Raw genomic sequence first — 27,658 nt, forward strand, 5'->3', positions numbered from 1 at the left:
GTTGGAAATTTAAAATTAATTAAAAAAATAATAATAATAATAAAAGCCGTTCGCATTCGACTTGAAATTTTCCTGCCGCATAACTCCTCCTTCTACACTTTTCAAAAATAAAAACAAAAACCCCAACCACTACGATGACTGATAAAAGGAATTCCCATGAAGAATTCACATAATCTTGTTAGTGCTTTAAATCAACACGGTAATGAGACATATTAAACGACACGCTTCGCCCCCCAACCACAACCACAACCAGAACCATAGCCACACCCTCACCTCCAACAACCGATCGACCAAAGGTAGTAGCCCCGCACAACTAGATATGCGGCCATTCATCATCAGCGGACTGACTACCACCATTTTCAAACAAACAACCGCCACCGTGGCAATGAGTCCTCACTTTCTTCTCTTCCACAATATGTATGTAGATATGTATACTGCTCATCCGGCCAAGGCACACTCACACCATACATACATCGCTCATTCACAATTCAACCACCATTACGTTTTTATGCGTAGGCATTGGCATTGAGACGCTGTGATTGTAGCAGAAATTAATAATAAAAGTTAAAGTACAAAATTTTTGACAATATCGAAAGGAACAAAGCAGAGGGAAAGAGTGTATGTGTGTATGTAGGTAAATAAATGTTGTGAAAGGGAATAAGTTGCCAGGGGGCACTCGAAGTGGCATGACAAAAGGAAAATTAATGAAGAATTTGTAAGTATTAGAGGTCTGCATAAGTTGCTTCAAATTGTCAGTCTCGCAAAGAGTACAGTGGGCGCTGTGGTGTAGTGGTTAGCAGTGCGCGCTCCCACTCCACCGGGTCTGGTTTCAAGTCCTGACCAAAGCAGCATCGAAAAAAAAATATAGAAAAATGGTTTTTTCTTAACAGCTATACCCCCTCGGCAGGCAATGGCAAACATCCGACTGTGTTTCTACCGCGAAAAACAGCTTCTCATAAAAATACAATCGCCGGGAGTCGGCGTAAAACTGTGGGTCTCTCCCCTTTGTTTAACAACATCAAGGCGCACGCCACAAATCGGAGGAGAAGCTCGGCCAGACACTAACATATTATGTATGAGACAATCTGTCTCAGTTCAAAAAGTTTACTAATATCCTCTCTCTATGTAAGGCGTCCGTACTTTATTTCAAAGATTTGTGGTGTTTTTAATTTTTCAAAAACCATAGATAAATAAAACACATAGAAGTTAGAAAGTTCATCATTCAAAGAGAGTGCATATTCACTACTTTGATTCATGAATGAGTTTAATCCCACATAACGCAGAAACTGCCATACCTAAACAAAAGCGTTGGGCGGAGCGGTTTCTGACGCCTAGCGTTAGCGCCGAAGTGCCATACCTAAACAAAAGCGTCAACGCTACGTCAAATGCAGAAATAACACCAACAAAAAGCATAGGTTTGTTTGTGTGTAACACGAAAATTACAGTTTCGCCGTTTTCTGCAGCCAACTTCAATACCTTACGTCCTGTCAAAATCGGTTTTTCCAACCGCTCAGCATTGACGCCGCATGGGCATGAGAATTTTTTAACAGCCAGACAACGCTGACGCTTTTGTTTAGGTATGGCAGAAAGCTATGTGAACCGATCTCGATAACTCTTTTTTATCGGAAAGGTGGTACGTCAAGGGTGGTCCTTCCCATACTAATTTGGTTCCCTTGCAAACACTGGATCAAGAAAAAATTAAAGGTACTAAGTTAAGAAATCGGTTATATTCTTTGTTTAAAAATTACAGGTTTTTTGGTTGATTTGCCCTTTTTCAAGAGGCCTTAATTTTCAATATTAGGTAATGAAACTAATCGTGATTTCGTTTCTTCCAAAAAATGTTGCCCTTCCACGGTGCGAAATGTGTTTAATGTTACACTCAACCCAGTAAAAGGGCATGTTCTTTTCCCCTTGCCCTTTTATAGCTCACGCAGTTCATATTTTCGTTTTAACCAACCATCTGATTTTCAGACCAGACAAAGCTTCCAAGGGCAGAGAATGTCTTTATTTTAGAATTGAGCCTGAAAGGAAAAAGAGGCAATTAAAAGGCGACATTTTTTTGGTAGAAACGAAAACGCCATAAGCCCGTTTCAGCCTAAAAGGCCCTAAACACACATTGATTTATCTGATTTTCAGTTGGCGCTAGTAGTAAATAGGCCGTGTGTAGGCAAGTTGGCAAACCTGCGTCAAGTTGTTCGTCAAGTTCAAAAACTCTAACTCGGTTGGACTCGTGTCCAACCGGTTGGCGCATTTGTAGAGAATTTCGTTAAGTAAATTGGTCAACTGGCCTTTTATTAGAGGAACATAATTACTTCGCTCGGAAAAATTAGTATTTTTAAATGTTTAAATTTTTGCTATAAAGTCGAGCTCAAAAAAACAGACAAATACTTATTAATTTATTAACATTTCGCTACAACGAAACTCATATCAGCATCAGTATTCAAAGCCAAACTTATTCCATTAATTTTTAATATACACAATTCATTAGGCATTTCGAACGGACACTTGCAGACCTCTGGTATGTATGGATGTGTATTTGTACATCAGTAGGTAGAATATGTGTATTGAGAGGGGCCCGCATTCTACAGACTAACTAAAGCCGGCAGCAACAAATCGTTGACATTTTTATGCGTTTCTACTAAGTCAAAGCAAACCCGCATGACTAAAAGCGCTTAACCCTTCTACATACATACGTACATATGCATATATGTATATGTACATGTACGCACATATTTATGTAGCTTGATTATGTAGAATAATTTGAAAATGAATTTGAAATGGTGGAATACAAAAAAAAAATATAAACTTAAACAAAGAGGTAAGGGAATTGTTATTTCAACTGTTCCGGGCAGCAATATTTTTATTTTGAAGATTTTTGATTTGACATCATTGTAAAATCCTTATTTTAAAACTTTTATTTTTAAGCAAGTAAGGCAGTAAATAGAGAATATTAATCGTAAAGTTACAGAAACGAGACACTGATCGCAGCCAGCTCAACGTATACTACAATAGTTTTTTTTTAAGGAGCAAACTTATCGATGGAAAACAAAAGCTTTCGGAGAAGGTACTATAAAACTGTATTGCGGTTAAAAATGTATTGTTGTTGTTGCGTAAGAATTCTTTAGCTTTATCAAAAAATTATCCAGATCTCTTTTAACATGACAATTATCACTTCGCTTTTACTTTCACTGATACACAAATGGACAAATTTTGAAAAATAATTGTTTGAAACTTTACTCTCACAAGGACTACTTCACAGTGATCTCGAAAATGAAATCGTTTATGTACCGATTACCAATTGTAAAAACCCCGGGTTTAGCTTTTAGTACCGGATATCAAATTAAAAAAAAAAGAATCAATATTTTGAGTAAAGTTTCTCTTTACATATGTAATTATTAAAATATTGCACAGAATCCATTTTGTAAAAAAAACTTTGTAATATGGGAAGTGGGCGTGTTATTAACCAACCATATTATGCATAAGAGTTGATGCATACACCTTATCAGCTCCTCGCCGCCGTACTTGAATAGCTCTCGGCTGGCAGGCCCTCAGCTCCAGAGGCTTTGTTGTATTTCAGCCGCATAATCGCTATTCGTACCTCGTCATAGTCAGGCAGTGGGACATCGGGTTCGACTTCTCCACTACTTTCAGCGTTGCTGTCATTCAATAAGGTGGAAAAGTGTTCCCACTATAATTTAAGTACGTTCTGGACATCGGTCTCTAGGTCGCGATGGTTGTTCTTACAGGAGTTCGCCCTAGTCTTGATACCTTCCGTAAGTCGCCTACTACGTGGTATAATTTTCTGGCGTTTTTCCTGACGGCCTTCGCACTTACGTATTTCGACCTCTCTCTTCAGATTCGTGACATTCCTCATCGTACCTGTTGTTCTTTCGAGCTCGCTGAAATTCGACTACTTCTACGGTGACGGTACTTAATGAACGCGAAATGTGGTTCCACTGCTCGCGTATGTCGGTTCGTTGAAGAGTACTCTCAGAGAAAGTCGTTTTCCGCTACGCAAAACGAAAAGATAGCCAACTCCCTCGCATCTTTTTGTGCCCGTTGACACTCAGCCGGTTTAAATTTTATTTTATTTCGCTCCATTTCAGGCCTTCGTGCAGAAACATAAAATTTAACTACATTGCTGATATTTTTAAAGCTAAGCATATAAAATCCACATCAATTTTCACAAATAGGCAAACAATGTAAAATTATTTCCTTGGCGTTGATTGTGACATACCTTTTGCGCCTTGCCCTTTGCTGGCAAGGTTCTAATAAATGTCACACAAAGCCACAAAGTTTTTTTTTAGGTTAGGTTATGTTATTCTGGCTGACTGGCTGGCCGCCCCACATAGACCAATAGGTCCCTGTGATGCCAAATGGAGATAGAGGTTTAGTTAACTACTAGTATCGACCACCTCCCTCTTTCATACACTTTCACTTTGTTTGTGGCGCATTTTAGGTCCATGAGCACCTCTTGATCGTCCACGTCACTAATAGTATTAGGTGGAGTGATATCTTTTCCGTTAAATAATTCATAGGAGCAGTAGGGAGAAGTCGCTTTGTATGGGAATTCGTTATTATTGGCGTATTAATATATAGATGGTGAAACCAAAGCAGCATACATACGCTTATACGGAAATTGGAATAACTCGGCTCTGGAGCCATCTATTGGGTTCATTTGCAGGTGTATTTCTCTTGCTGTTAGTAATATGTATTTTGAATTTGCTCTGACGGATTTCACTGCGGCAACTATACGGCTGTTCACTTACCGCTGACCGCTTTACCGTCGTCCGCTGCAATTCTGGATAGAGCTATATATGCCACGGAATAGAGCTTTTAATCCATTTCAACAAATAAATAATTGAAAACATAATATTATTAATCATATTATGATTTAGTACTACGGCGCAATAAGCGAATGAAGAATAAAACAGCTTTCTCGCTTTATTTTCTGTCATTCGGTCATCGTACAGTTCCATAAGTAGCGTAACTCTTCTTATTACCGTTTTTTCAGACTGCAGGTACCCAGCCAGTGAAAAAGTCCGAAAATAAATCCGAAAAAGGAACAAAAAGGGGATGAAGTGCGGATTTTTGTCCGTTTTTCGAACGTTTCGAACGTTTTCCGGTTACGAAAATGAATGATAACTGTAGTCATTTTCTATTCGTTTCCGGATACGGAAAATAGTACTAGACTACACTGTCGGCAAAATTTGCGCGTCTCTGCTGGCTGGGTATGTGTTTGGCAGGCTGTAGGTGTGTTTTTGGTTCAGTGCGTTAGTGTATTTTGAATAAATTGTAATAGAAATGTAAGAAATTGCCCAAAAAACTGGTGATCTCAGTTTTAGGCTTTTTTTGGAAATCAGCTTACAGTATTTTTACTTAGGAAACTGTACTTGTGGCATTTTTAAGGCAAGATCATAATGCCTCCCTCCGCAATACATCGCTGACTTCGCAATGAAAACTGATTCAAATGATTTCAATTTTTGTTTTTTTTTAAGTAAATTCAGCACCATTAATTGAGTGGGTGGAGATTAACGGTACTTTTTAACGACTAGAAACTTACACTTTATCACACTAAAATTTATCGAGCTAAAGAACTTGCCATCTGAATAAAAAGCTTAAACCTCAGATGAATTTTTTTTTTTTTTAATTTGGTTAACTTTTGTTAACTTTGTGTAATCTCTGAAACTTTTATTTAGGTATGTATGTATGTGTATTCTATCATGGATCGAACTATATTTTAAATGAAAATATTAAAAATAAATAAACAAAAGTTGCTAAAAATATCAACCCTATTATTTTAACGAAAAGTGTATACATATGTATGCACATTAGACCGATCGCGAAAAATGCATTTACATAAAGCCAAACCATTTTAAACTTCTTAAAATTTGGTTTTCAGCAGGTTGTAAAATCAGCTAAATCGGTGTTTTTTTTCATATCTGCTCCATAACATTCCACAATTGTGCAAATAATTTACCGCCGGAAAAGTTTTAAAAATGTGTAAACAATGTCGTCAATACATTTCTGGGGACTTTTGACAAAACAACTTAATTGACCTTAGCAGGTTTCACTTTAAGCACATTTACTTTCATGAGTTAATTAAATATTTTAAATCGAATTTTAAGATGATTTTTTCTTCGACTATATTGAGCGCGTAGAAAGAATAGTAGACATACTCTAATTTTTCTTACGAAAGGTAATTATGATGAAATATTGTTTGTATATATAAATGTAAAATATGAGGAGATTGGATCACTATAATGTCTATAACTTGCGAAAAATATGGCCCAATCATTAAATGTGATCGAATTTTTAATTAATTCAAGCTTTCAGTTTTCCGCTCTCAGAAATACAAAGGATATACGCGTACTTAAAAATTGCATAGGTATAAATATTCTCAATACTTCCAATTTTTGGGGTGATTTTTGCATAGTTCGAAAAAACTTGATATTTCTTCGCTGTGATGTATTTAAGAAGGTGAAAATGTGGATTCATTTTTTTGCCTATTCAACTTCCAAATCCTTTGAATAGCTGATGCTTTGACACTCTACCAGATTTTACCAGCAAAAATTCTTCGGGTAAAATCGTGCAACTTTTGACAAAGAGAGGACCGATTTTACTCGCCAATTTTTTCTCTACTTTACCAGAGAACCGAGTGTACGGGAACGCTTTCTGGTAAATTCCTGTAAATTCTTGCAACTTTTTGCGAGTTAGGGAACGCAACTAATATTAGAAAAAACTTGCAAAATTGAAAATACTTTATATGGAAAAAATGCAAAACACCTTTAACAAAAACAAAAAATTCTCAAAAATCAATGCGATTTCTGACTAATTTCCGAACCTGCATTTTTTATACTATAATTTAGTGGGCTACAAAACTGCATACTCAAGAAAAATCTGTTGAAAAAGTTGAAAATTTGCATGAAAGATTATTGAATTTTCGCGAGTTTCGTACAAAGTTTAGAAATTATTTTTTTGTTGTAGAATGAACCATATTTTTTATAAACCGCAAGTTATTTTAAATATAAAAATCATCAAAATAAATTTCATATGAAGAGTGTTCGCTATGCAAAAAACTTGTACAAGTTGGTACCGATTGTTACCAAATCGTGTTCGTTTGGCCAAAAAACTAATTGAAATTGCAAGGAGGGAGCACAATTTTGACATTTCATTTGGAGGGGAAGTTGGAAATTCGTGCGGGGAAAATTTTTGCCAGTAAGCATTTGCAAGCAGGATTGTGGCACACGGTTGCATTTTTTTGTCAACATTAATTTGAATCAACGAGTTCGTTAAATTTAAAAATGAACAAGAAGAATGAAAATATTTCTTTACTCAATTAACTTAATTATTTCCAAATATTTAAAAGGAATCGGCTAAAAAGCAGTATTCGGAACGCAGTCGACCCACTGTCGATATAGGAAATCCGACAGTGACTTCCACAAAGAAATTGAAGCGTATGTTGAAGAAAGTCAGAATAAGAAGTAATATACGTATAGGTCCTGTTTTGGTTTCCACCTGCCAGCTGGCAGTGAAGCTTGCTAATGTTTGCTAATTCCTGTTCGCGCAAAACTCAGTAAGTTTCTCTCTTTGGGAGAGTAAGATACCTTGTTCTCTAAATTTTATTACTGGCTAATTCTTACTGGCAGTTGCATAGCGAACACTCCTAAAACCGGGTAAAGTGTCAAACCATCAGCTGTTCAAATGATTTCAAATTTGAATAAGCAAAAACAAAAGTGCATCTGCATTTTCACCTTATTAAATATATCCTAGCGAAGAAATATCAAGTTTTGTAAATATTTTTGTTAATTTGCTGGTGTATTTGAGTAAAATTTAGAAGCATGATAAAAACATAACAAGGTAAAACCATTGAGAGGCAGTCTGACGTTTGCCAACAATAGGTTTGTTCGTCGAAAATCCAGCAAGAATTATCCAACACTCAAAATATCAGAGAGTAAGAAAAAATTCTCTCAAATTCTCTCTCATGTTGAGAAACTTGCAAATTTCTGCACGAACGCAAATTTGCAGGAATTTGCAAGTTTCGCTGCCAGCTGGCGTCCACGGTTGCATTTCAAACATAAAAAATTTTTATAGAATTTTTAAAATTCTTTCGGATGGCCAAAAACAGGATATACATGTATATTTCTTGTTGTTCTGACTTTCTTTAACATACATTTCAATTTCTTCATCGTACTAGCTGTCGGGTTTCTTAAATCGGCTCTGGTTGCAATTTTTTACATTTTTTTCAGCCGAATTAAGTTCAAATCATTGGAATTAACTAAATTAATTATATCAACAATTATTTACTTCCTTTTTTCATAAAAAAATCGCTCGTGTTTATAAATTTTTAAATTTAACGAACTAATTTATTCAAATTATTGTAGACAAAAATGCAACCATGCGCCACAACCACATGTTTTTCGTGTTTGCGAATTCTTGCTGGCAAAATTTTTTCCAGCAAGAATTTGCAACTTCTCTCCAAGAGAACTGTCACTTTGCTCTCACAATTTTTGAGTGTTGGATAATTTTTTGGTCTGCACGAACGCGATTTGGGCAAAAATCGTGATAATTCGTACAAATTCGTACAAATTTTTTGCTCGACGAACAAACCTAACATAATTTTTAAATCAAAACTCAAACTCACACACACATTCTCATTTTCAATCTCAAACAACAACAATTGTGAACAATTTAATTTTTTTATTTTCAATTTTATATGATTTTAAAATGTTTGCAAACGTCAGAAAAAAATCATGGCCGACGAAATGAGAGAATGAATTTACCTTGTAATGTTTTTATCATGTTTAGAAGCATGATTCAATAATACAAGCTTATGTAATTTGTGACCGCTAAAGTTTGAAACTGCTTTATCTAGATTTGTATTTTAGAAGTAGGAGAAAGGGGAACAATGTGATCGCCTTCTGCGAAAACGATAGTAGAAAATTACTACAAAAAGTACGCAAAGTATACAATCAGAAGTAAAATGTGTAGTATTAATTCTATGGGAATTTGCAATATATTTGGTGTTTTAATGAAAATACTAAAGAATACGTCAAAATATGCATTTTTAATTTAAGTTATTCGTCATTTCTTGGAACAAATCTAGAATACCGACGGTTCAGCTATGCAAAAATTCAGATCAATAGAACTTTTTACGCTCATTTCAACCATGTCAAAATTATTTGGCGGAAGTAAAAAATGAAGACGTTCTAGAAGTTTAAAGTTAAATTTTTAGATTTTTTAAATATTGGTATCTTATGAACTGAAAACTAATGACGTCACGATTTTGATATTTTTAAACCAAAACCACTAAAAAACGAACAAATGTTATTATTTCATGAAAAAAACCACCTCTTTGAGAAAAAACTGCATACTTAATGGAAAAGAAATTTATATTATTTAGAAAGTACAAGTTATTATCTTTAATTCGATATACATATTTTATCATGATCTACTTTGGGGTTTCAAGAATTTAGTGATAATAAAAAATATAAATAAACAAAGTAAATAAACCTCTTATACCGTCTTTATTTTTTATCTGCGCCAAATTTCTGGACAGGTAAAGAGCCGATTTCATGTGTGGGGGCGAGAAGACTGTACGAGTGTTCGCTATGCAACTGCCAGTAAGAATTAGCCAGTAGTAAAATTCAGAGAATAAGGTATCTTACTCTCCCATAGAGAGAAACTTACTGAGTTTCGCGGGAACAGGAATTAGCAAACATTTGCAAGCTTCACTGCCAGCGGGCGTTCACCGTTTGCATTTCGAACATAATAAATGTTTCAAATTATTTTAGGTGGAAAAAAACAGGACCTATACGTATATTTCTTCTTATTCTGACTTTCTTCAACATACGCTTCAATTTCTTTGTGGAAGTCACTGTCGGATTTCCTATATCGACAGTGGGTCGACTGCGTTCCGAATACTGCTTTTTCAGCCGAGTACCTTTTAAATATTTGGAAATAATTAAGTTAATTGAGTAAACAAATATTTTCATTCTTCTTTCATTAGTAAGTCGCAACAAGATTGTTCATTTTTAAAATTAACGAACTTGTTGACTCAAATTAACGTTGACAAAATCCTGCTTGCAAATTCTTGCTGGAAAAAATTTTCCCAGCACGAATTTGCAACTTCCCCTCCAAATGAAATGTCAAAATTGTGTTCTCTTTTTGCAAGTTTTTACTGGTTTTTTGCCGAACGAACACGATTTGGTAACAATCGGTACCAACTGGTACAAGCACAAAGCATGCCACATAGATCCTTGAAGCTGCAACGCAAAGCGAAAAGATGGCCAACTCCCATCTTTTTGCGCGCTTTGACAATCAGTCGGTTTAATATTTATTTTGTTTCGTCCAAATTCGAGTTTTCATGCAGAAACATTGAACTTAATTACATTGCTGATATTTTCAAAGCAAAATACATATATAGAATCCATTGCAATTTTGACGAGTAAAGAACCATTCACATACAACTTTCCTCGCTTTGCTTGACAGTTCAAACTTTGACAACAAAGCGCGAAACGCAGAAGGTATGCTACAATAAACGCTTTGACAGCTTTTGCGTTCTCCTTTTTCTACATATTTTTTATCTGTAAAATAGATAGCAATATAATATGCATTAATAATAGCAATAAAAATTCCTATTTACCCTATTTTACCCCTATTAAATGCAAATGCAAGCGCATAAGAAAAGATAAATGTAGACAGCTGATTGCCAAAGCGGGCAAAAGTTGAGAGTTGCCCAAGATTTTGCTTCGTTTTGCTTTGCTTTGCTTCAAACGTTTTTTATGTGAGCATACTCATGCATATGCCCATGGTGGAATAATACAAGGTGTTGGATATTGACAGCGTTCTCGCTCTAATCCGCCATCTTGGCTCCCTTAGCTATATCGGTGTTTCCCTCTTGAAAAAACTACATTTTATCGCCTTTAAAAAAGTACTAAACTACCTCATTCCCTATTCCAAAACTGATTTGCAATCACTGAACAATTCTTTGACATTTACTATATTCTTATCGTTGGCAACTGAAAATTAAATTAGAAATTTCAACATTAATTCGGCAAAAAAACATCGGTTTAGAGTAGAGAGATTTGTAGTTATTTTGGTCGGTGCTTCCTTCCGCTGCAATTCCGTCTGTGGTTCACTGCCACTGGCCTTGCTTTTTCAACGATATAACTGTTTTCTTGGTAAGTTTAGATGGAAGATTTAAACAAGAACTACGTATTTAACTATGCATCTATTCCCCAGTGATTTTTGCTGCTGCAATCCCGTCTGTGGTTCACTGCCACTGGCCCTGCTTTTCCAACGATATAACTGTTTTTTTGGTAACTTCTACCGCTAAGACTTTGTTGCTTTTTCCCTTTTCCCTAAAAACATAATAGTGCTACAAAGCTCAATAACAATATGGAAACAAATGTTAATAAGCCACAATAATATTGACAATAAATAAGATTTCACTACGATTGAATTTTCTATTAGTAACAGGGTAGTTATAGTGAATGTTTTATTCGATAACTAAAACTATATTTGATGTTTGTAGCGATAAAAATATGCCTAAATCAGCCAAATACCCTATGTGGGTCGGCTGAATCAGTAAAACGTGACAGTAGTTGACTTTTGAGGTTAATATATCGGTCTTGAGTTGGTAAGGTTTTTAAAACATCCGCAGCTTCCTTTAAAGCATCGCTGCTAATTGCTGAGAGGACCAGATTATATTTACCGACATAAGATGTGGTCTTGTACGACTGAAAGGTGGCCTCAATTTGTAGAAACCATTTGTCTGGCATCTCAGTTCAGAACGGTCGCAGCTTGCATTGCGATGCAAGCTCCACATCTTTAGTAGGCATTTTGTTCGATGAAATATTCTCCCCATCCGTCGATGCGCCCTTTTGTCGATTCCGTCATGTAACGACTCGGGGTCACCACTAATTTTTTGGTTTTGGAAGTTTGACTATAATTATAGGACATTGTGTTTAATAAACTAAATTACCATTTATTGCATAAGTACTACGTTATATATACTACTTTCGCGAATTTAGCTTATCATAATATACCGTTTGTAACTATTTATATGCAAAATTTTATATGAAAAATAGTACCAAATTTCGAACTACTTCGCAAAGCGGGCTTTTTTTCTTCCCGTTTCTCTCGTGCTTCCATATTACAACCTTTTGTAAGGGAGCTGTCGACATGAGCTGTCACTACGTACAACACCTTGTATAATTCCACCATGGCATATGCCTACATCGATTTTATACGTCAAAGCAAAGAACTATCAAGCAAAGCGAAGAAAGTTGTATGTGAATCAGCCTTAAAAAAGCAGTACAAAATTGTTTTCTTGGCGTTCATTGTGACATACCTTTTGCGTCTGGCGCTTTGCTGGCAAAGTTATAAATGTCACGCAAAGCAACAAAGTTTTATCTGGCATCAGCTTTAGGCGCAATCCCGTATTCCTCGGACTAAAACTAGTAAACTTGTCAAAAAATAAAAATTCGCTCAGAGCGAGAGAGTAACATTGAAAACTACGGGATTGTTTTCTAGTAAAAAAAAGGTAACTGCTGTCAACTTCAACATAACCTCCAAATTTTGGTTGTAAATTTTTGCTTATTTTGTATGTAAACACACTCAGCTCACACATGTAAAAACCCAAAAATACCCTCAAATTCATTATAATCCACTTAAACAAGTAAATAAATACTTTTCAACATGAATTAGCAGTGCATTTTTTTACAATTTGGTTGCCAAACACACTACAGCTGATCGTTTGACACATTTACCAGCATTTACCTGCAAATATCTTCGGACTAAAACTGATAACTTCTGACAGAGAGAGGACCTTATTTACTCTCTTTTTTGTCCTCTCAATAGTCAGAGAACCGAGTACGGGACCGATTTCCAGTAAAATCTGACTTATTCTGACTAGTCGGGACTCGTATGGGATCGCAACTATTGTAAGCAACCACAACGAAAGAAATTCACCATAGCGCTATTCTTTATCGAATGCTTTCTCCGAAACTTTTAGGAAAATATTTATGCTTTTACAGCAACAACAACAAACACATTAACAAGACACCGTAGCTTAAATATTTTAGTTATAACAACCCATGTGTATAAATGAGATCCTATTCTGCAAGGTGGGAGTGTGTAACTAAGGTATGCAACTTCTAAAATGTTTACAAATATGTATTTCACTCAGACAAAGAATAAATGAAACTTACCCAGATCCGCTACGCGTATACCAAAGCAATTCATATCCTTGTTAAGTGTCTGTTGCACCGGGATGGCTGTAGAGCTGGAGAGTGTGCCCGCCGTTTCCTGTGGTCGCTTACGCGCCACGGCAATACCAATGGGCACTGTGTTATCTGCAAGCAAAAAACAAAAGTGCGAAAGAAAGCCACAAAGGCAGACGCTTCACTGTAGTCCCAATATTTTAAAATTCACGGAAAGTGAGTGAGGAGTGGTAAACATTATGTTTGTATCACAGTATAGTTTGTATGTAGATAGGTAATATGCTTGTACGGAATAGATGAATTTATTTATTATTTTTTGTTTTGTTTTTTATATTAACATACTTGTGTTTGGCATTGTGGCCGCTCCGGTGAGTGTGTTCACATTTGACGTCTTATCCATTTCGTTCACCTTCGGCGAAGAAGCCTCTATCTTTACAAGCGTTGTCAGCGTGGACGATGAGGACATAGTCTTGGAAGCGGCTGATATGGAAGCAGAACAACTGGACGTTGATGAGGCCACACCAACGCCCATGCCAACACCAACACCAAGCCCACCTCCGCCGCCACTTGTCGATGATGTAGACACGTGATGTTGCTGATGATGATGCTGTTGCTGCTGTGTTTGATGGCAATTGGCGGATGTCACTTCCGAAACTTGGCAAGGTTCGCGTTTGATTTGTACAAATGTATAACTGGTTGAAGTTGAATTGGTTTGCTGATGATGGTGATGATGTTGCTGTTGCTGTGAATGCGAATGCTGATGCTGATGGTGTTGAGCCGATGTTGCACCACCCAATGGTGATGTAGTTGTTGTGACAAAGTGTGGGCCGCCTGCAAGACTGAAAGGTTCCAAATGCAATGGCGCACCATTGGCCGCCGCTGTGGAGGGCACTAAGAAGGTGGTGGTGGCCGCAGCTGTGCTACGTTCGAAATGCTCTGTGGCAGCAGCGACGGCAACCGATGAGCCCAGCAAATCAGCAGCAGTGTTAGTACTATGACCATTGAATGTTGCCATTTAACTACGCGCACAAACAGGATTACAATATGTATATAGGTAAGTATTTACAAATGTTTCTTTAGTTAAGTGTTAGTTTTGATTTTTAATTACATTTGGTGTTGCTTTCGAAAATATTCAAATAGCCGGCGGCTTTGTGTTAAAATGCCGTCGCTAAAATGCAAATGGCTGATTTTTGTGCTGTGGGGTACTTCATAGTGGATTGCGTCGCCAACAACAGAATTGCGGCGCAAATACGCTGGATACATTTTCTAAAATGCAGATTTTCTCTGCCCTATGATTTTAAAATTGTTAGTTACACACTTATCTGGTTTGCGCTACATCTTCGTGTACGTTTTTTTTAACACTTATGAGTTTAGTAAAACACTATTGGAAATTTCATAGTTCATTTACAGATTAGAATCTTTGTGGCGCTTGATGGCACTCCGATTCAATAATTGGTTGGAATTTCGCACACACACACAAACACATACAAAATGACATAATCCCGCCGCTGTGGTCTAGCGTTGCGGTGGCAAATGCTATGGCTGGCACGAATGGCCCCCCCTCTGTGCGAATATACATAAAACTTTGGAGTGTTTCCAATTCACTGGCCAGCAAGCAGCACTATAATTTTTCAAACACTTGCAATTTATTTTTCAAGTGGGTTTGAATTGCAAATATCCTCTAAAGGTTTTTGTGCGAAAAACACGCGCGCGCCTTTCAATTTTGCGAATTCGAGTTCCAGGAATTTGACTTTATTTTTTATTGCCGAATACAAAGCCGCGGCCAAAACTGGCTGGCTGGCTTTTTGGTTGGTTGGCTGGTTATTTTGCCAAATACACTCGTAGTTTTGCCGTCGCGAAAAATGCGAAAATACATCGACGGTACAACGACGACGACGACTACAACGACAACGGCCACGATGATGGCAACCACGATGACAAAAAAGCAAGTTTTCACTTTTGCCTTTGCCCGTATTCACTGCTAGTGCACAAACACATGAACACGCCCAATTACACACACAGAAACATGGCGACACGATACTGCACCGCACAAATGCCCAGCCAGCCACTTTGCTTTATAGCTCCTTTTTCGTTGAATTGACTTTGCGTGTTATTATAATTTTATAACTTTTTATTCATTTATCTTATGCACTTTTGCCTCTCCAACTACTTTCGTGCGCACAGAAAACGTATTTTATGCCTACAAATTGACTGGCAGATTGTGCGCGATTTTCCTGCAAGCGCACATCCAGCTTTTCGTCGTTCACTTGCCCGTTGCCTTCGTATTAATGGCCTTTTTTGCTTGCGTCAATTTCAATTCCTTCTTCGTTGGTTGGTGCCTTCCTCGTGCAGATCCTCCACCTCCTCCACAACGAACAGGTATATATTTTTATTTTTATTGCTATTACTATCGTATTGCTTTGCACCTCTCCTACTTTGTACAAGTTTCTAGCCACTTCTTTTGCTCGCTCTTCTATTGCTTCCAGCAATTTTCAACCATTTCCGTTTCTGCTACATATATACTCCTCCTCCTCAATGTATCAGCATATTATTGGTGTAGTAAAACTCACTAAGTTTAGCTTCAATTTACTTACGCTTATCGTTTACACTTTACTTATGTACTAAATTAAATATTTCCAAAAAAGTTTACACCAAAATGTAATAAAAAATATATATTTTTTATTTGTTTTCATTCCCGATTCCGAATCTATTGCATTCCGCGTTGTCGAAAGTTCAGACTCTGATGCCGAACTATTCGCCTTAATAACGGCGTTGCTACAAATTACTGCGGCAAGGGAGAAACAGCGTGCGAGCTGTCAGATGAAAACGACGTTGATTTGTTGCGAATTGGCGGCGAAATATACCCCAGAAATTTTTACGTGATTGCGTTATAGGACTCTGTCACACGGTCAGTAATTATCACGATATTTGGATCGCGATCCATATTAATGGATTGATGGATCACGCACGGATGCTACATGCATTCCACAATTATTTTGAAATTTCCAAGGTTAATTAAAATTTTTTCAATTTCACTTGAAAGGTTTTAAGCGCCTAGAATGAAGGCAGAGTGAATATCTTTTCGATGTTCGCATCATGAGAGTAAAAGATTACTGACGAAATGTATGGATCGCGTTTTGAAAGTGCTACACGTTCAATATTTATTGACGGTACTGCGATCCGCGATCCAGATTTCAAAGTTTTTAGAAATGTTGCGATATGGATCACGATCTATTAATACTGCATGCTACACCGTCAATAAATATCGCGTTACTTTGATCACGTCAATAAATACTGACCGTGTGACAGTGCCCATAAAATAATTTGTGAAATAAGCTGAGAAATAAGACACGGAAACTTGTGTTGCGGCAACTCGAAGCTTGTAGTTAGGAATGTTCGAACTGTTTTCTTGGCGATCATTGTGTTATACCTTTTGCGTCTGGCGCTTTGCTGTCAGAGTTATAAATATCAAAGCCCCAAAGTTTTATCTGGCATCAGCTTTACTGAAATGCTTGTTGGGTCATTTTGAACGTTTACAAATATTTTCAATTCTGCGTGTGTGTCATGAACCAAAAATACAAGATCACGTAAGAACGCGACGTTGTATTTGTAACTGGTTTTGAGAAAAAAGTTTGCGAAAGCGGGTTCGTCAGCTGAGCGTTTGTTTACATCACAAGCACCACTATTTTACATTTTTATTCAAGTAAAGAAGAGTTAATTCAACATGACAACACATTTTAAAGCATTTTGTTGCATCATTTTACCTAAATTGTGCGTTTAAAGTAGCTGACAATAATTTTGGCTAATTTTGGTTTTCGTTGTTTTCTTTGCTTTGTTTACTTTTCGCTCGTTTTCCAGTGAAACAAGATGGCGTAGAACCCGCTAAAAAAATCTCTTGTTCTTACGTGATCTTGTGTCTTTCGTTCATGCGTGTGTGTTGGGCTTGCTGAAAGAGTGATCGTAAATTAATTACGTTCTCTGTCGTAAATATTTACGAACGGAAAAAAGATGAGAGTGGAAATGAAAAACGGAACCACAAAAGCGACACAAGATTCGCATTTTACAAAATGCCGGTCTCTTGCCGTAAATGGGAGGGGTTTTTCTAAAGATTTATGTACAATTTATGTAGCGTTACTGTATGTAAAAGAGGTTGCAATTTTAATTAAATAGAATAAGGATTTAAAGAATAACGGTAAAGTAGTAGCGAATAAGCTATTAGATTAGATTAAAAATCAAGGTATTCGATAAAAAAAAGCAAACAATGATTCATGAAAACAGAAGATGAAATATTTTCTTATTTAAGGGAGCACCAATTTGAGGGCACGGATTGGCGAAAGTCCTCAAAACGGCTTAAGCGGCTAACCTTTGCCGCCGGATATTCAAAAACCAATTAAACATAAAATATTTTGCTAAAACTACTTTTAACTGAAATCTTCACTACAGGGATGTATGTATGTACGTATGTATGTATGTATACCTGCATAAGGTCGGTCACTCCAGCAGCGTTCTCTGGTCCAGCAGCATTCCTTAAACCTCTTACTCTGATACCCGAATGAGACTAATCAACACTTTACCTGCCTTTTAAACTTCTCTTATTCAAGAAGCCTTCAATACCGTCAATTTAACTCCGACGATTAAAGACATTTGTGTTGAAGGAAGATTAAGTAGCCGCAAAAAACGACGGGTCTTAGAAATTCTTATACTATTCGATCCCTTACACTTTCCTCGCCAACTTGCTTCAGAGATGTAGAATTAAAAAAATTCAATGAAGTGTTCGTTATTTATGTTTACCACAATTTCTTACAGCTTAATGTCTTGTATTTTTATTGTAACTGCAACACAGCTTCGGATCTGTTTTCTTAAATACTAGCTATATTATTTTAACATATCACGCTTATCTCAAATGTATAAGTGTATAAATTTGCATGAAAATACGAAAAATTGTATAAAACTGATTCAAATGTACTGAAATGAAAAACATTTGCATTTAAATAAATCTTAAAATCCGTATACGTAGGAAACTTATTATACTTCTACCAAATACTTGTATTACTACGCTTTTTTCACATATAAATTCTACGTAAATCTTTTGGTGTTGTAATCAAATTGCACTGTGGGCAGAGCTTTCGTGCTCCTAGCGAGCGCAGCCAACATTCTTCGCAATGTACGTGCCAGCAAGCTACCGATATAGCTGGATTTCGGTAGTCGTCTAAGCAAATCAAGCATTTAAACTTATTCTGCACTTGATTTTCATAATGTCGCAATTTACTTTTCAATGACTCTATTATTTGCGAACTATATTGCTGCGCAACAGTATGTGATGTGAGTTCTTGCTTTTCTTTAGAAACCAAATCGGCAGTTAGGTCAGCCCGTGGAATGCTTAATTCTATATTTGCAGCTAACGTATTAGTACTATTAATTGCGCGTTGCAACTCCGTCGCATTAGCGCTCATTAGAGTTGTTTCGGTAGAGCCAGTTATTAGACGTCGCATGTAACTAGTAACATCACCATCTGCACTATTGCCATTCTCCTCCGCTATGGGTGGTATAACGTCAGCTTCAGCGTACTGCGCCGGCCCATATAGATGAGTGTCATCCTCGTCTACGTTTAAATCTTCTTCCTCTTCGTCGCCAATCTGTGTGTTATTTGGGACACTGCCAGCGCTGTGGTTTGTTACAGACTGTCCTACGCCGATTGCAGCATAACCGCCTTGTAAGAGACTAGAAACACGTATACGTTTTTGGCCAGCCCATTCATATTCTTCGTATTCCTCGCCATTCTCGTCTTCATTGCTTGAACTACCGCCATCAGGACCATTGACTGCGCCATTAGTGCGGCGTAGACACTGTTCTGCATGTTGCTCTATTTCTTCTAATGGGAAAGAGGCGTTACACACTGGGCATTGCTGTTCGGTTGGTGGTGGGGGGCGTTTACCAGTTCTTCGCTGCAGATTAATATTTATCTAGAATAAGTAAATATGGTTTATTATAGATTCAACATACCCTGAGACGTGTATGCCGATTTCGTTGCACCCGCTGGAATATAGTCCAAGGCTTACGTCGCTCCTCATTATGTACCACTGTATTGCTAGCACTTTGCTGTGTTAACTCGACAGTTGCCTCACTTACTGCTTCCATTTGTAATTGTTTTAAGCGCTCCATTTCCTGGTCAAAGTGTGGCTTCACTTCCCAATGCTGTAGCTTGCACTCGCACGTAGGACACTGCAGATACTCCTCAGCCGAGCCGCCTGTTAGCAATCGGCTGATTGACTCTGATGTAGCCTCCATTTTTACTGCTGTTACCGGTTAATATATAAAATTTACCGGCCCGATTTATATTAAAAATTTCGATTAATAATACAAAACAAAAGCAAAGCTTCATGGACGATTTCAGCACAAACAGAAGAAAAAACAACTACACACACTCACACGCAGCCAAACACGCAGCGGTAGACATTTGCTTGTTGACGTCTGCGATAAAAACTGACAGCTACTGGTGGCGAAATGAGGAGGCCAGAAGTAAAATAAAACACGCATTATACATTTTATAAACATTTGAATATTTGGGAAAATCAGATTTTCACAGCGTATTTTATTAGTCTACCTTCTACAAATGAATATTTGTTTTTTTTTTACCAATGTTCTTACTAATGCTGAATTTCCACCAGCCATTAAATTACAACATTTTTAAAATCAATGTTGGGCATTAAAAAATTCTTGTGCCATTACTTTTATAAAAATAGTCATTATGTCTGTTTACATTGTCATGCATGATTTCAACGAAATTGAGACGAAATTGCCTCAACTTCACGAATAAACTCCGAAAATTATTATTATGAATTGTAAATAAATAAAAAGAAGAACATCGAAGGTCAATCACAAGCAAATAAAAACAAAATAAACAAACTGTCATCGAAATTGAGATTGAAATTGATTCTTGATCAAGGCGCATGGGGAAATTATAAACAGGTGATGTAAGTAATAAAACAGCTCTCTCGCTTTATTCTCTTAATTTTCTTGAAATTCTTATAGAATTTTTTTCAAGTAAATTTTCAAATAATATAGTGTCAAATGTTCCTTCTCACTCTTATACCTACACCGGGGTAAATTTCACTTTATCAGATGGCCACACCAGAAATTTGAACGAAAATGTACCTAAAATAGTGTGTTTGTACCGAATGTACTTTCAAACTAAATGAAAGTACGATTGTACCAACTTTTCCATGAGTGCAACAGCAGCTTACTGCGTGTGACAATAAGGAAGAGCTCAATAATAACGTTAATTGACTGAATTAAGCTTGTCTGAATTTATTATAAAAACCTTCAATTTCATTTCGAAATTGCCCAATTAGGGCTGCGTGGAAACGCCCTTTTATTTACACAAACATTTTGCAATCGCTTTTAAAGCATAAACAGACGGCATCGTTTATCCGGATCAACACGGGAATTAACTGCAGTTGATACGGATCAATTCTGAGTTAGACCTGATCAACGCAGCCGTCTGTTTAAGCTTTTAGCGGACTCTTCAATATTTAATGCCCAACACTGCAGCGAATTCATCTCTTCATGTGCTGTGATACTATCGATTGTACCGCCATTCGATAGTTTTCGATACGATAGTTGAAAACATCGATTGTATCGATAGTACTATCGTCGTGAAAGGTACTGAATTGAAACGATTGAAAATTAAATAATTAATAAATTTATAAAATGTATAAATTACTTTGCAAATTAAAGAGATTGTGTAATTTTTTTTAAATTTGAGTGCATCAAAAAGAACTTCTTATAATAATAAAATAAACTTATCAATTTATGCGTCTGAATTATATAACTTATATGCCTTGAAGAGCGACAGGCAAAATCTGAATTTATTTTTTATATGGCAAAATTAAATTCGAATTTTATTTGTCCCTTTCGAAAAGTGAAATTGGCTATAAAAATACATTTATAATACTACAAAACAAACAAAATAAAAAATTTCCGTTTAAATTGACAACTTATACTTATAAATTATTAACATTTTACCATTTTACTGTATCTTGAATAAAAAAAAACTAATGTAATGTGTAGAGAAGTGAAGATGAGACATTGTAAAGTCTTGCTAAAACCGACATCGATAGTTTTCAAAAACTATCGACAGGGGCGACAGTTTTCAACTATCGATAGTATCCCAGCTCTAAAAGAAGCAGCAAAGTGGAGAAATTTTCGGAGACGATTGTTTATGTGCGACGAGAAAGTAGAAAAACGTTGATTTTTTATAATTTAGTTTTTATTTAAATTTAAATCTTCTTGCTAAACGATAAAGCGGAGTGTGGATCTATTGAAAATGTAAGGGTGCATTAAGTTATATGTGTAAAATTTGCAAAAATGACATTGAAAAGTAGCGAATTGCAGTGATACTGTCGCCATTTTGGTGTGTATGTGCGTGTGGATGGATGTGTGATTCAAAATAGACAATTTCGAAGGGGAAAGGAGAAATCAAGGCTCAAGGAACAATCTGCGAAAATATTTTTTAGATAAAAGAGAAAGTGCTAAATTGTTTTTTAATTTACATATTTGTATTGATGATAAAATATCAAATTTGTGGAAAACATTAACTTTCCTATCGTTTCAAGTGTCTCCGTATAAGTGCATAATTTTGTGTACGAACAACGAAGATGTCTAGCAGAGACGCAGGTGGAGACAAGTTGGCGCAGCAACAGACACAGCTGAACCAACCACCAAAACAATCTGTTTTTAGCAAAAATGCAATTGCCAACATAAATCTGGGTGGATTTAGTTCCTTCGACAGTGATTCTCTGCCTGAATGTTCAGAATTTGACTCAGAATCGGTTACTTTGGATTACTTCAAAGAAAGGTACGCCAATGTCCGGTGAGAAGGTAGGCCAATTTGTATTTCAAATGTCTGTCTACCTGGATGTGTATAAAAAATAATTGGTATGTATGTACATGGCTTTGCATCTGCCACTACATATTGCACAATGCAAAGATCTGCGCATATGTACATACATAGGAACATACATACATATGTACATACATAAGCCACATCTATCTCATCTGCCCATAATTACATTCCCCAAACGTTTTCTGCCTATTGTTTTGCTTGCAGTTGCTTCGCTACACAGGCATACTTATGTATGTATGCGCTACTATTTACTTACAAACATCCATTATTTATTCGCGCATAATTAACATATTTTTTTAGCAGTAATATGAAAATTATTTTATATTCTTTTATTTACACATCACTCGCGTGTAACTTTTCAAATAAATACATATTTTAAGCTTGCTGTTTTTGGGTTTTATGTTCTCTTATTACTGTTGCTACCCGCATGTATGCGCCCTATTTGGTAATTCCTATACGAATTTAGTAATTGTACGGAAATAAAAAACCATCGTTCTTACATGCAAATTTACGTATTCTAAAAATAACGAACATTCACATGTAAGTGCATACAATGTCCATGTGAAATGAAACGAATTTTTTGTAAGTGGCCATATTTTTGATGCTCTAACATGCCTTGCGCATATTTTGTTGGTTTCTTTTAGCTACATCTGCATATCATATGCTCCATAGTTTGCATTTATCTACAGCAAAATGTACATGTGTACATACTACATACATACATCCGTCTTTCTACTTCAGCTCTGTGTAGCTTTTTTAATTGTTATTCTATTTTTAAACATAAACAAAGTATTCAAATGCGGAAGTTGCGCCCTTTAACACAGTACCTTGGTACACTCCCTCATCCATTTCTATGCTCTTTATTCATATCACCACACACCAACGACAATTTGTGTTATTTTAGTAATTTGTTTGGATCCAATCTTCTGTAGCGTTGAGTGTGTCAACGTGTTTATATGCATGTAGGCACTTTTGCTGTCGATAGTACATATTTTAAATTTTAGCTTATGATCTTAGTATCTAGTAAGAGGTGGAGTAGGAGGTCATTGCGTATTTTTGTATGTTTTTAATTTATTCGTCATGCTTTTGCACTACGCAACCGATTGCTCGGTGCTCCCATCCTACGGAGAATAACCTTCGTTAAGTAAATATCGGCTTTGGAAGTTATTTGAGGTGAATCATCGCATCGGCGACAAAACCCTTGACGTTTCACATTGTTGTATATAGTCCATTTCTCGAGTTTGCTTCTTTAGGCGAAATCGAACATTTGTTTGACATGTTTAAATGTTTCTGCACTTTCTCGTATCGTGTTATGTGGGTTCGATTTAATAAATGCCTTTTTTCGTCAACCTCGATGGACCTTCAGGGACGAGGAGCTTCTTTGATAACAAAACGCCAACGTGAAATTTCTTGCACCAGTTGAGGAGTAAAATAAGAAGCAGAAGTTGTGGAGCCGTCGTTTATTTGTCGACGTTTACTTCTCTTAAATTTTAGCTAAGATCATTAAAGCGATGGTCCAGAAACATACATTTAGTCGATGAATTACCGGTTGTAGGTAAACAACTGTAGACCTGTTTTATTTTGCATCATCAATTGTTATACTGCTTTTTTCCAATCACAATGCGTTTTGCATACGTACATACATATTTGCCGACAAATGCTACACAATTTTGTAAGATAAAAAACACGCTTTAAATCTATTTCGATTGCAATAGTTATAATGCAAGAGTTATTAAAAAAAATTTTGTCCGAAAAGAATGCTGTGTATGAGTGTGTTAAGTCCACATTTCGTTATTGCATGGTTCTGTTGTAAATTGATAATCAATTTTGAATTGCTATTTATTGAAATTCCCTTTAGATTCTCGATAATACTAATTGAATGAACCTGTTCTTATTTTATATATTCTCTTCCCTCAAAATTAACAGATCTTAAGCAGCTTAAAGCAAATAAAACATTTGCATTTAAAATTGGCATACAATTAAGCGCAAATATTGAACTAAAAAAGAACTTTAACGCACACTTACCGCAGTGAAAAGAAAAATATGAAATGTGTGGAAATAAAAAATGAAAAAAAAATCAGTTAAAAACTGAGTGCAGTAATTAAAAAGACGCTATAGTTAAAAAAAACGAACGTTTAACACGAAAAAGCTGTAGGCTAAGCCAAAGCCATTGGCTGTACATGCAAGCATACATTGTGTTGTTGCGCTTGCGTTGTTATTGTTCTTGTTAGAAGGGTGCACTAATTCCCTGCCACTAACACACACGCTCAAGAGCATTAGTTTAAAAGGTATGTATTTATGTATTCCTTCGCTTCCACCTTTTAGGGATAAAAAAAAGTACATTATTTCCTAAATCATTCAAATACACCCCTCTGGCAGTGTATTGAGATTAACGTTTATGCTTTCATTTCATTATTTTGTATACAGCTCGCAACGCCCATCACCATCAAAAATGGCGCCCACAACAACAATTGAAACCATTACAATCACAAGGCCATTGAAGGTTTGTAACAACTACACAAACTCCCTTTTACGCTACAAATTTAATCAAATGCTAAACAATTATAATTTCTCACTTACTATTCCGCTCTAGGTCATTGCATTTATATGTGGTGTCATCGTTGTCATACTGATGATCATGGCATTAGCTTCCACGGACTGGTTAATGGCTGCTGGCTGGCGTCAGGGTCTCTTTGTGCACTGCATTGAGGAAGATGTTGAATCGCCGCTGCCATTCAATCTACATGATCCGCCGGGTTGTTATGCTAGTCGTGATGTGGGTAAGTAAATATGTAGAATATTTGTTGGTGTTGGTTGATTTTATGTATCGGATAGTTTTGACTTCAGAATAATCGTTGGTCTTTTAATTTCTTTTCAGCTTACATCAAAGCCACAGCTGCTCTATGTATAATCACATTGATAACTGATGTGATTGCCACCATACTCACTGGCCTGGGTTTGAGAACACAAAATCACAATGTCAAATACAAATTCTACAGAATCGCTGTGCTGGTGATGCTGTTATCATGTAAGTGCCTAAATATGAATAGCTTAGTGAATTTTACCATCTATGTATATTCTCTTGAGATTAAAAAAGAATGTTTCAAATGGCGAGGCGACTGTGTCATTCGATGAAAGAACTATGCAATTGCAAATTTTTTCTGTGCTAAGAAAATTATGACTTCATTTAGTTGTTCTGCACGAAAGCCCAACCTACAGAAACCAAGAACTTCGATAAGAACTCACACTTGTCAAAATCATCCTTTGTATGCTATTGCAACAGCAATGCTACTACAATAGCATACAAATTTTTCGGAGTTTGTGGGGAGTGATGCCGGGTGTGACAGTCCTTGACCAAATATAAATATGGGTAGTTCCGGCTACGTAGGCTGTCGGGGGGGAACGATTATTCTATCTTCTTTAACATTTGCCAGAAAAATGCTCTGTAAATGCACATTTGATAACCATATGTATTATTTCTTAATTTAACCTTTGAAGCCAAAACCTATACAAAAAATATTAAATTCATACTATACTTTTAGTGTTGGCTGTCCTGTCTGCGCTGATAATATATCCAGTATGTTTTGCTGGCGAACTCAATTTGGGTGAGTTACACTGGACATTAACTTTAAATGTTCCTTCTCTTATTTCTAACCTCTCTTTATATACAATGGATATTTTTTTTATTTTTTGCAGCGAATCGGCCAATTTGGGAATTTGGTTGGGCCTATGGTGTTGGCTGGGGTGCAGCTATCTTCCTATTCGGCGCCGTTGTGCTACTGCTATGCGATAAGGAATCGGAGGAGATCTATTATAAGGAGAGAAAAATTGTACATGAAAACCATATGCGCGCCTAGGCCAGGCCGCACGACCTGCCTGACGTCGTTCTTTAGACATTTAAGTAAATTATGCGATTTCTACTGATATAATACTACTAAACTACTACTATTACAAAGAACAACAATATCTATAAATCAGCAAACAAACAACAGTAAATCGTAAAGTTTAAAAGATGAACGAGGAAAACAAAAAGTATACAAAATTATAAGTGTGTAATATTGTCATCATTGCCGCCAATCAACATACTAGACAGACAGAAACAACAATGCTGAAATTGGAAGAAAGCAGTTTAACTAATTTAACACAGAATCCCAACACATACGAATACAAAAAACGAATACAAAAACACATACAAACAAAGTACATATACACGTGCAGCCTTTGTAGATTGTCAGGTGCTGTAACGTAGCTTTTTTTTTAAATATCTTGTGTGATAAAGCTACAAAATGTGGTGTATTTCTCTGTGGAAATTTGTTGACCGCTAAATCAAAAATACTTAGGTGCATATCAAATTCAAATGTAAATCAAAACTGAATTTCGCAAGCGCTAAAACTTGGCAGTAGTTTCGAATTTTACTGACACGCGTTGACGGCGCCGCCGCGGTTAAGGTGTAAAACACGCATATGATACATATTTGAACTTGAATAGAACACACGATACACACAAATACACTCGAATATTCACATACATACATATTTTTTGGCATGCTAATGAGCTGATATCATTTGTATAACCAATTTTAACAAGTACATATAACAACATAAATGTATTCATGGTGATCGTATTTAACCGTTTAGCATTTCATAGTTACCTACAAGCATACTATATCTACACATATGTATATTCATCTATAATCGACGTACATTGCAATTATGCACTTGCATACATATATAAACACACACATAAGCATACTATGTATTCATACATTTGCCATTGTCTTCGAAAATGCATAGTTGCGCACAGAAATTGTATCTCATATATGTATATGTATCTCCTGTAACTTTTTAGTTGACCACCCACTTGACCTAAAATCATCTACATGCATTCCTTACTTTGTATTCTTTTGTTTGCTTCTTTATTGGTGTAACTTCCCACGACAAAATGTAAAAAAAAACAAGTAAATTAATATCAAACGTACGAAAAATGTAAGAAATTCTAATTAAATGTAAGCGTAAAAAATTGTAGCAAACAAGCAAAATGAAAACAATTAAAAAAGTGTTGCTATGTATTAAAACACATGTAAAACGTTTAAAGCAACAAACTATTATAAACGAAAATCTGGAAAATTAATGTAAAGTCACGCTCATGGACCTACCAATGAATCGAACGAATCCAACGACGATGAATACGTGAACCAAATCATATACCCACATACAATACTTATAGTCACAATTAACTTTTTATAAACACATATTTACATGTACACACATATACACTTAACATACATATATATGTATATTCATACAAACATTTATTCTTACATACTCCCGCACATATACTCATATATACATACATACATACATATATACATCTTGAAGAAATTGCAGGCAGCTATAAAAAAAATGCATATGACTAAGCAGAAAAATATGATGCTTCCCTCACATTGACTTTAAATTTAAAGCGAGTGATATTATTAATTTTCATTAGTAATTTGTTTAAATCTTTACAAACGACAAATTTCGCTAAT

General features: G+C 36.1%; 3 protein-coding genes and 1 long non-coding RNA gene across 6 annotated transcripts; 2 read left to right on the forward strand and 2 right to left on the reverse strand.

The window, feature by feature from the left end:
• Positions 1-10,810: 10,810 nt before the first annotated feature.
• LOC118750966 lies at positions 10,811-11,702 on the forward strand. Its single transcript, XR_004994465.1, has 2 exons — positions 10,811-11,183; positions 11,245-11,702. It is a non-coding gene; the product is annotated as an uncharacterized LOC118750966 (long non-coding RNA).
• Positions 11,703-12,866: 1,164 nt separating this feature from the next.
• Positions 12,867-16,011, reverse strand: LOC118750967 (protein winged eye-like). Of its 2 annotated transcripts, XM_036485722.1 has the most exons (3): positions 14,335-16,010; positions 13,569-14,245; positions 12,868-13,358 (listed from the first exon to the last, which is right to left on the reverse strand). In XM_036485722.1, the coding sequence occupies exons 2-3, from the start codon at positions 14,239-14,241 to the stop codon at positions 13,189-13,191; spliced, it is 843 nt and encodes a 280-aa protein (XP_036341615.1). In that variant the 5' UTR covers positions 14,242-14,245; positions 14,335-16,010; the 3' UTR covers positions 12,868-13,188. The 2 variants fall into 2 exon arrangements, with proteins under 2 accessions (XP_036341614.1, XP_036341615.1); XM_036485721.1 differs by having other exon boundaries at positions 12,867-13,358; positions 13,569-16,011.
• Positions 16,012-17,994: 1,983 nt separating this feature from the next.
• On the reverse strand, positions 17,995-19,651 carry LOC118750968 (E3 ubiquitin-protein ligase RNF220-like). The gene is made up of 2 exons (XM_036485723.1): positions 19,230-19,651; positions 17,995-19,171 (listed from the first exon to the last, which is right to left on the reverse strand). Exons 1-2 carry the CDS (start codon positions 19,512-19,514, stop codon positions 18,290-18,292), a joined length of 1,167 nt encoding a protein of 388 aa, XP_036341616.1. The 5' UTR covers positions 19,515-19,651; the 3' UTR covers positions 17,995-18,289.
• Positions 19,652-21,426: 1,775 nt separating this feature from the next.
• LOC118750972 (transmembrane protein 47-like) lies at positions 21,427-27,085 on the forward strand. Of its 2 annotated transcripts, XM_036485728.1 has the most exons (7): positions 21,427-21,554; positions 24,058-24,419; positions 24,559-24,634; positions 24,725-24,911; positions 25,010-25,159; positions 25,674-25,736; positions 25,828-27,085. In XM_036485728.1, exons 3-7 carry the CDS (start codon positions 24,584-24,586, stop codon positions 25,986-25,988), a joined length of 612 nt encoding a protein of 203 aa, XP_036341621.1. In that variant the 5' UTR covers positions 21,427-21,554; positions 24,058-24,419; positions 24,559-24,583; the 3' UTR covers positions 25,989-27,085. The 2 variants fall into 2 exon arrangements, with proteins under 2 accessions (XP_036341621.1, XP_036341622.1); XM_036485729.1 differs by lacking the exons at positions 21,427-21,554; positions 24,058-24,419 and adding an exon at positions 21,561-22,083.
• Positions 27,086-27,658: the final 573 nt, after the last annotated feature.

This window comes from Rhagoletis pomonella, unplaced genomic scaffold (genome assembly GCF_013731165.1).
Source record: "Rhagoletis pomonella isolate Grant_MI unplaced genomic scaffold, Rhpom_1.0 Rhpom_scaffold_00475, whole genome shotgun sequence".
Classification (NCBI taxonomy): domain Eukaryota; kingdom Metazoa; phylum Arthropoda; class Insecta; order Diptera; family Tephritidae; genus Rhagoletis; species Rhagoletis pomonella.